Source organism: Phyllobates terribilis, unplaced genomic scaffold, assembly GCF_046119375.1.
Source record: "Phyllobates terribilis strain yellow unplaced genomic scaffold, ASM4611937v1 Scaffold_4__5_contigs__length_816908805, whole genome shotgun sequence".
Lineage (NCBI taxonomy): Eukaryota > Metazoa > Chordata > Amphibia > Anura > Dendrobatidae > Phyllobates > Phyllobates terribilis.
In genome coordinates this window covers 236265538-236275444 of record NW_027362764.1, presented here as the reverse complement: position 1 = coordinate 236275444, position 9907 = coordinate 236265538, and the positions used below count along the sequence as shown (strand labels likewise).

Below are 9907 nucleotides of genomic sequence, written 5' to 3'. Positions count from 1 at the left end.
CTCATAATCCTATACTTATATTCTGATCTTCAAAAGTCACAGTCCGATACACAGGCATTCTCCGCATGTTTAGCAGCGGTGTATGAGCCATAATACATGCGGCCGTAGATACCAGAGCATGCCGGCTCCTCTATCCGAACCCGAGCACGCTCGTATGACTCCTAATCTGAGCATGCTCACTCATCCCTACTAGTAATATAAGTAAATGCATGCAGTATCCATAGCTGTCCTCCAAGAGGTTTGGCTTCTTGAAATCACTGCACATTGTTCTAAACCAGTGTTTTTCAAATTTTCAAGCCAAGTGCCCTCTAGTGTTATGGTACCCCAAAGAAGCAATTAGTCATAAATGATAACAAAATAAAGCTATTCTCATACTGCCTCTGTTGGATGTTCCTTCAGAATTGACAGAAAGAATAGTGCAGTGTGCAGCCAAAATAACAAATATGTTAACAGCGCTTTTCTTTACTCATGTTTTGCCTTCGGAACTGAAGAGGAATAATTGCGATGCAGAGAACGTCGTGTAATATTTTTTCCACCGATTTATATAGGACACCTTTTAACTGATGGCACTTGAACTATCAATAGCACAAACTGTCTGTATTCCTTCATTTGGCACCAAATGGATATTGACCACACAATACCTCCTTAATAAAAATATAGACTCCAATCAGACATCTGTTATACATATATAAGGCTAGTCCCCCTTATAGAAATCCCAGACCAGTCCACCATGTTGGGGTGGAAAGTGTCTAGACTAAGGGGATCAAGCCCCTCATGGTACCTGTTGCCACTGTTGGTGGAGGGTGCTTCCTGCATTAGGCGCCTCTTTATACTGCCAGTCCTCTTAAAGCAAGACCCCTCCATCACCATTTCTCCATTACTCTCTGGTAGCAAACGGGTCTTTGCTTTACTATGCTAATTGTGGTGTCTGCAGCCGCTACGGCTCTGACCTTACAACGTCATAACAGCGCCCAGCAAACCACTCTATTTTTCCAAATGCATCTCTCATATTCTTTGCTAGCTCACTCAGACGAATCCAAGCCACCCACGCCTGGTCTCTGGTAGGTTTCCAACCCTTGGGAATACCACTTTCTTTCTGTTGTTGCTGAGCTTAACTGCGCTGTCTAATGAGTAATGGTGACATATTTCATCCATGGTGCTTACCCCATGAGGCTGCAGGATAAAGTCTTTGGGGTACGCTTATTGCAGATGGGAAAGTGCCTTGTAATGTACAAACTTATTCTTCATTTTGTCTGCAAACACACTGAAGTATTATTTTATTATTATCATCTATTTATTTTACTTTGCATTGAATGACATCATAGAAAAAAGTTCAGAAGGTTCTTCACATGATGCACAGACAATAACAAAATGCAGCTATCGCCTCATGTGTGCTTACATGTAATTATCGGTCAATATTACAGCTCATTTTTCCAGTGGTTTTGTTCTCACATACAATCATATGGAAATACGAATAGTTAATAATTAGAGATGAGTGATGAGGATGCTCGAATATGGAGTTATCCAAGCGTGCTTGCGTTTGGATAGAGGAGCCAGCGTGCTTGAGTCAAATGGTTGGGTAGCCGCATCCGCATGTATCGTGGCTGATAGACAGCCGCTACACATGCGGAGAATGTCCGTGTATAGGGACATGTTAGCGGCAGTATATCAGCCATGATACATGAGGCAGCTGCTACTCAAGCACGCCGGCTCCTCTATCCAAACCCGAGCACGTTTGGATAACTCCATATCCGAGCATGCTCACTCATCCTTATTAATAATCATTAAAAACAAAATAAATGAGTCCTTGTACTTTTAAATTAAAATGTACAACTTTACTGTCTATCATTGTGGATTGCTAGTTCTGTGATAATGAGATTTGAAAAGATTGTCTTATTCAGCAGATGAAACATGTCTCAGGAAATCCTTGTGTATAAACATGGCCACATAATGCCAAAGATAACGCTGGATCAGTGCAAACCCCACGCTCACATTCACAGTGTGTCTGCTGCGCTGGAGTGTCTCGGAAATCTTCATTCCTGCACAAGGAAGTTAACAAGAGCCGTCCGTGGAGAGAGAATCACCCGCTTGATAGTCCGGCCCTTAAGACAGTTTGAGCCAAGATCACTCTGCATAACAAGGTCTTGCACCTTCCCAGCATCGTGGGATACCATGAATGGCACGCTGACTGAGCCACACTTTTTGTTATTGATCTGCAAAACATAATGTATGTATAAAAATACAACAAAAAAGATAAAAATATAGGTCATATATGGGTCAGGGGCATCGTCCCTGTATCGTGCTGGAGGACTTACCAAGACGGAAACTTCTACTGTGTCAGGTTGGCTTAGATATTCAGGGTCAATTGTGGGCCAAGTCTGCAAAAGGACATCTTTGCTCCAGTTATACTGAGGGCACAGTTTATGAGCCACATGCCCCATACCTATAAAACAAAAAGACTGATTATATATAGTATACTGTGATTAGGAGATCAATGAACAGGCAAACATAGGCTTTACACCATTCCTACACTGTATTACTGATACATGAGAGAAATGCTGGGCTATAACCTGAACTACCCACCCCAAAAAAGCAAAAACAAATGTTATTTAAGGTTTGAGATTTGTATGGCAGGGAGATATCAGCTGAAATAGCAGCCATACCACCATTAGTATATTGCATTAAAGGGGTTAGTCACGTTTTGGAACTTTTTTTTCTTATTTAAATGCACATATTTTGGGCTAAACATAATTTTTGCAATTGCAAAATTGTGTTTCATTAAAAAATTAACTGGCTGCAGAATGAGTTAACTGAGAAGCTGTCAATCATCCCACTGTGAAGGTCTGATATGGAATCTATAGCTCTTAGATCTGTCTTTTTCTGAGCTTCTCTCAGCTGATTTATAATCAGATTAAAGTTGAATGTCCAAAGAAAGAAAACCTGTAAAAGCCGAACGGTGCAACATTTTTATTGAAACCCAATTGCAAAAAATGATTTTTCAGACACATACATGTATTTAAGTGAAAAAAAAGCCCCCAAAAGTGGACAACCCGTTAAAAGCATCACTCAGGTGATTTTTTTTCTTTAATTTCACGGCCGGAGTGGTATCACTAATGTCGATTCCTTGGATGAAGTAGCATACTTACCAGCTGCCATCTTCTGCTGATCTCGGGGCCGCTCTGGTTGTCATCTGCTAGCTGTGACCTGCCGGATCACTCCAGTGTTTGCTGGGCGGACAGGAAGTCACTTCTCAATGTAAGTCTATGAGAGTCTCTTGTAGACTTACATTTAGAGCTTGTGACCGTTACCTCTGACTTCTGGTCAGTCAGGATCTGCGGTTACAAGATGGCGGAATGGAAAAGGAGTGGCGAAGGGAGGAGCAGAAGACTGCAGCTGCTAAGTGTTTTACTTGGGGCAGGGAACAGACATTAGTGACACCACTCCAGCGGTGAAATATAAAAAACTGTAGTGGTGCTTTAAATAAAAATGTCTATTCTTGATTACAATATTCAAGATTGCAATCTATATTATGCTCAGAATATGTACTTAATGGTATTTCCAGGATTTACCTTTCCACAACTCTGACGCCAAATGTGGGGCCATGGGTGAAATCATAATGATGAGGCTCGCTAATGCATCTTCAAACTCTCTGCTGTGCTGAACAACTCGAGGCGATGATTGCTGAGAGAAATGACAGAGGTGTCTTATTAGTCACGTGTTTAAAGACTACTTTGCCGACAAATCTTTCCATTCATTACTTCTTGAAGACACATAGATACATGATATTAGACATATAGATGCAATACATGTACAGATTCTCCTTCCCACATCATTACTGCTTGTAAATTGGAGGGTCCATCCTGGCACAATATTATGCATGTAATTAGTGTACTTAGAATGCACAGATTATACTGGATCTTAAGAACAGAAGATCGGACTAAGGACAGTTTCCCATGGGCATAATCTGGCCACATTTTAAAATTCAATATAAGACATCATGGTTCTTGGAACCAATTTACTGATCAAATATCTCTTAGATTAAGTTAGATTATAGCTTTTGTGATCATAACAGTGACATTAGAATGAAGCCATATTACCGCCATGAGAAACTGGACTAAAACAAGACTTATATGGGTATTCCTATGTAATTAAATTGTTTTAGTTAGCTATACAGCATGAAAATAAACAAGTGTGCAATTGACTTGCTTTTTCTATCTGATGTCATTCTCCAGCAGTGTGAGCTTTTATAGTGCTCTGTTTGATTCCATGGAGCCTAGCCACTAGAGCCTGGCCATGTGTGCACAGCAGTTACAATCCTGGACAGGAGTCAACTCTTAACATCCCAGTCACTTCTTTCCAGCCCAATGATTTCTATACAGTGGCTATCTGCTCACCTCCCTCCCTGATAGAGGTCCTACCACTCCTGCAGAATCACACTCCCCCAGAATTGATGTGTCCTAACAGGATTTAAAGCTACACACAAGAACTGTCACACACAGTGGAGCACCGCATCCTCAAGCAACAAGTAAGGAAACTGCCTAGCTCTGAGCTGCTCAAAAGTCAACTTGAGAACACTGAATGTTTGGAGTAGTTAAATCCTCAGTAATATAATGCCACGATTTCTAAAATTTAATTTCTCAATTCCACACTTCCCTATTGTTATTTCCTTTTCTTCACACTTTTTATAGCACATTACATTTATATTTCCAGTGTTTTTACTTCTATTCTTCTGAAAAGTACAGTAATTATAGTTTGCTAGAAAATACAAATCAAGCTTGGCTTGATGTTGTCTGAGATGGGTCAGGAAATGAACGGTGAGGACACAGGGTGCTGTAAAAGATCTAATAAATAATGTGTGATATGGACCTTCTGAAATGAGATAAATGCCACCTAATCATTGGCGTTATGTACAATATGTGCGAAGAACTGCCAAACTACAGCCACAGTTTCTAATAAAGAAGCTTCATCACTAACATCCTGTTCAGATCTCAGCCTGATCCATAAGAAATCAGAGGCTGCATACAAATTAGACAACCCACAGGCAATGTTCGCTCTCTGTTATGCAGAACAATAAGATTGAGGCTTGATCTCGTCATGTCACAGATGATGGGAGTTATGCTGAACCCCTGTGGGTCACCTTGTATCATTTGTAATGTCACATTATCGAGGATTATTGTACAGTATACAATGCTGATCTGATACCTGCTTGCTTGTTTCCTAGAAAAAAGTTAGTCTTAGAAATAACTGGATTTTCATATTACCTTCATGAGGTCTGACATTTTCTCACAAGAAAAATCTTCAGATTGTTTTTTACATTGAAAAATGAGTAAATTGTACTTAACCCTTTAACACAATTATCACATAGTAATACATGACTGCGGGGATTATTGCGAGGGGAGGGAGCTCAGAAGCGAGGCTCTCTCCATAGGCGGCAGATACTAACTCCCATCGGTGCCCCATGATGCAATATCAGGGCGCCAATGAGTTATCAGGACTGATCATTCTTAATTCTCGCATAAAGTCTGCATTCAATGAAGACAGACTTTCCCATTACTGAGATAGGAGATGACAGTTGGTGCTTGAAAGATTCTATGGAGAGGGAAGAAAGGGAGAGGAGGTAGGAGCTAGCGGCAGAGCTCCTCCCCCTTTCCTCTACATAGAATTTTATTGTACTAATACTTAGCGATCGCCATCTTCCCCGGTTTCCAACGTTGCTCTGGTCCTCTTCTCACTCACATGACTTCTATTCCGACCAGCCGTATCACACAGCGATCTACACTGTGTTCCAAATTATTATGCAAAAAGTGTTTAGGAGTGATAAGGTAAGACGGATTTTGGTAAGACCTTACCTGTGAAATCCTTTCCAGCGAAGGAAGGAAGGGAGACACAGTCATTACTAGTGGGTAGGCGGAGCCCCACAGGATAGTTCACCTCAGATTAGAAAAAGTGACGACCGGCCCCTCCAGCTTAGGCTCCTCCTACTCCCATGTTCTTCAGTCTGTACACAAGCTAAGGAAGAGCAGACAACACAAGCGGAACAACCCAACCCCTTCCGAAAACTCAGAAATGCAAGAGAACAGGTTATGCATATAACAGAAAACACACACAGTCCTAGGCACTACTCACTGGACCTGACAACTGCGATGAGCTGGCAATGCTGGAACAGAGCCCTAGCGCGCCGACCCCGCCCAGATGACCGCCATCAGAGAGGAGTCGGGCCGCATCTGGAAAACAATAATGCACTTCTGCCATGGGAGGGTGCTGTGCCTCCCTTCCTTCCTTCGCTGAAAAGGATTTTACAGGTAAGGTCTTACCAAAATCCGTCTTTCAGCAGCAGAAGGGAAGGAAGGGAGACACAGATTCATTACTAGTGGAACGTCACAAAGCAGTCCAGAACTCAAGGGTGGGAAACAGTGGCAGAATCGCCAACACCCCAACAACATAGTCAAGCGTGCAACAAGCGCCAAAGCTAGATAAAGAGAAAACCTAAACCACCGCCGCCTGCAGGACCCTGCGTCCCAAGGCCGCATCGGCGGAAGCACTCACGTCCACTTTATAAAATTTTGTAAAGGTGTGAACGGAGTGCCAGGTAGCCGCCCGGCAGAGCTGCGCTGCCGAGGCCCCCTGATGAAAAGCCCACGACGAACCAACAGCTCTCGTGGAATGAGCTCGAACCTTAACCGGACAAGGCTCGCCCTTGAGCCGGTACGCTTCCAGGATAGCCAAACGTATCCACCGAGCTATAGTGTCCTTGGAGGCCCGCTGACCACGCCGACGACCAGCAGGAATCACAAAAAGAGAGTCCGACTTCCGAAACCCTTGCGTGATTGAAATATAGAACTTCAAAGCCTGCACCAAATCCAACGAGTGCAAGGCTCGCTCCTTTGGACTTTTCGGATTCGGACAGAGGGAGGGCAACACGATGTCCTTATTGACGTGGAAATGCGACACCACTTTAGGCAGAAAATCGCCACGGGTACGAAGCACCACGCGATCCGGGTGGAACTCCAGAAAAGGGGGCGAGCAAGACAGTGCTGCCAACTCAGAAACCCTTCTCAAGGAGGTGACCGCCACCAGGAAGGCCACCTTCCAGGTAAGCAAGTAAAGCGTAGCTGAATCCATAGGCTCAAACGGCCCATGCTAAAGAGCCTCCAAGACTAGATTGAGCTGCCAAGGAGCCACAAACGCCCTCCGAGGCGGAAACTGACGTGCAACCCCGCGAAAAAACGAGCGCACATCTCTGCGCGAGGCAATAGCCTTCCGAAAAAGCACAGATAGTGCAGATACCTGACCCCGCAAGGTACCAACCGCCAGACCCTTGGCCAAACCACATTGCAGAAAAGCCAAGAAGTTGGGAATGGAAAAAACCCTCGGGTTCCTTGACGATCCAGAACACCATGAATAGAAGGCCTCCCAAGTTCTGTGATAAATCCTAGTCGTAGCTGGACCTCTGGCCGCCCGCAAGGTGGCAATGACCTCAGCCGAAAACCCACGACGGGTCAATATCTCGGTCTCAAGAGCCACGCCGTCAAATGAAGCGACTTCAGGTCCGGATGACGAATGGGCCCTTGGGTTAACAGGTCCGGGCGAAGAGGCAGTGGAAACGGAGGCGCCGCCAGAAGAGACACCAGCGTGGAATACCACGCCCTCCGCGGCCAATCCGGCGCCACCAAAATTGCCGGAATTTGATCGAGTTTGATCCGCCGGACCACCAGAGGAAGTAAGGATACCGGCGGAAACACGTAGATCAGCTTGAACTGGTCCCACGGGGCCACTAGAGCATCTACCGCCACAGCCTCTGGGTCCCTGTACCTGGACATGAACGTTGGAATCCTGGCGTTCAGCCTGGATGCCATCAAGTCCACATGGGGAGTCCCCCAACGGGAGCACAGCAGTGCAAAAAAATCCGGATGAAGACTCCATTCTCCGGGATCCACCTGCTCGCGACTGAGGAAGTCCGCTGTGATATTCAGCACTCCTGGGATGTGAATCGCGGAGATGGCTGGAACCCTGGACTCGGCCCATACCAGGATCCGCGAGACCTCCATCATGAGTCTGGAACTCCTCGTCCCGCCCTGATGGTTGATATAAGCGACCGCTGTCGCATTGTCCGTCTGAATCCGGACCGGCAGACCGCTCAAGGGGACCGTCCAATGTCGGAGGCAGAGAAAAATCGCTCTCAACGCCAGGATGTTGATCGACAGAGACGACTCCTCTGACAACCAGACCCCCTGAACCCAGAGATCGTTCCAAACCCCCCCCCAGCCAGTCAGGCTGGCATCGGTGGTAATGACCGACCACCGTGGGAGGAGGAAGGATTTCCCCAGGGATAAAGCCTCCGGACGTAACCACCATCCAAGAGACTCTCGCACCCTGCGGGAGATACTGACACAGCGATCTAGCGAAGCCAGCGATCGATCCCAATGGGTCAGAATAAGATTTTGGAGACCCCGGGAATGAAATTGTGCAAACGGTACTGCTTCCATTGCCGCCACCATCAGACCCAGAAGGTGCATACACTTCCGAAGGGACATCGCCATCGCCGACCTCATATCCTGGACATGGTGACGAAGGTTCACTTGTTTGTCCAGAGGCAGGGACACCACTGCCAGTACCGTGTCGAAATGCATCCCCAAGAACAGAATTGACTGCGACGGCTCCAATGACGACTTCTTCCAATTGACCAGCCACCCGAAGTCCTCCAGGTGCTGAAGGGAGAGATCGCGAGCTGTCACCGCCTACTCCGCTGTGGGTGACACAATTAACAGGTCGTCCAGGTAGGGGAGAATCGTAACTTCTTGCCTTCGCAGGAGCGCCAAGAGTGGCGCCAGAATTTTTGTAAAAACCCCGGACGCCGAAGCCAACCCAAATGGTAGGGCCACAAACTGGTAATGAGCCTGACCTATGGCGAAACGCAGGAAGCGCTGGTGAGCTCTGCCGATAGGGACATGCAAATAGGCATCGCGGATGTCGATCAACACCAAGAAATCGTACTGCGACAGGGCCGCCACGACAGAGCGAAGAGACTCCATACGGAATTTCCGGGTCCGGACATGAACATTCAATTCTTTGAGGTCCAGAATGGGGCGAAACTTGTCCTTTTTGGGGACCACAAAAAGGTTGGAGTAAAACCCCCTTCCCCGGTCTTCCGGCGGAACCGGAACCACCACACCCTGCTGCAGAAGAGAGTCGACCTCCCGCAGCAGTGCGGCAGCCAGCTGGGGCTCGGACGGGAAGCGAGACTGACGAAACCTGTCCCGGGGTCAAGAATGAAACTCTATGAAATAGCCTGCCGACATAACCCGCGTTACCCAGGCATCCGATACGTGGGAGGCCCAAATCGACCCGAACTGAAGCAGACGACCTCCCACCCGAGAGCCCTCGAGAGGGTTCCTGGCGTCAGTCCGCCTTAGAGGGCTTTTTGTCAACCTCCCGTTTGTCCTGACGGAAATGTTGTTTCCAGGGTGTACGGGATTTCTGGGTGGTCTTCTTTCCGGAAGATGAGGGACGACCCGATCTCCAAGAGGGCTGACCGAACCGTCCCCTGGGCCGAAAGGGCTGACGACCACTACCGGCACTTGACTTTCCAGACGTAGAAGCAGCTGCTTTTCGCTGCGGCAAAGCCGAATCCTTGGCCTTGGCCTTAGCAATCAGCTCCGTGAGGTCCGAACCAAAAAGCTGACCGCCCTTGTATGCCAGACTCAACAAACCTTGTTTGGATACCGCGTCTCCAGTCCACTGTTTAAGCCACAGTGCTCTTCTGACTGTGACGGCCGAGGATTGAGCCCTGGACAGAACCGAAGTAGTATCCAGCACTGCGTCCCTGCCATATCGGGCCGCCTCTTCCAACAGCTGGAAGAGCCTTTCCACCTGAGACAGCGGAGACCCATCTTGGCACGCCGTCCGC

The 9907-nt window shown here is 46.8% G+C and overlaps 1 protein-coding gene across 4 annotated transcripts in view; it reads right to left on the bottom strand.

Moving 5' to 3' along the window:
* Positions 1-1302: 1302 nt before the first annotated feature.
* LARS2 (leucyl-tRNA synthetase 2, mitochondrial) overlaps positions 1303-9907 on the bottom strand; it is a 278140-nt gene continuing 269535 nt past the window's right edge. For 3 of the 4 annotated variants that reach the window (XM_073678171.1, XM_073678169.1, XM_073678170.1), the window contains exons 19-21: positions 3570-3681; positions 2316-2443; positions 1303-2213 (exon numbers count right to left, since the gene is read on the bottom strand). In XM_073678171.1, coding sequence (XP_073534272.1) covers positions 2034-2213; positions 2316-2443; positions 3570-3681 — 420 coding nt within the window. In that variant the 3' untranslated portion in view covers positions 1303-2033. The remainder of the gene's footprint in view (positions 2214-2315; positions 2444-3569; positions 3682-9907) is intronic. The other variant, XM_073678167.1, reaches the window with a different exon arrangement.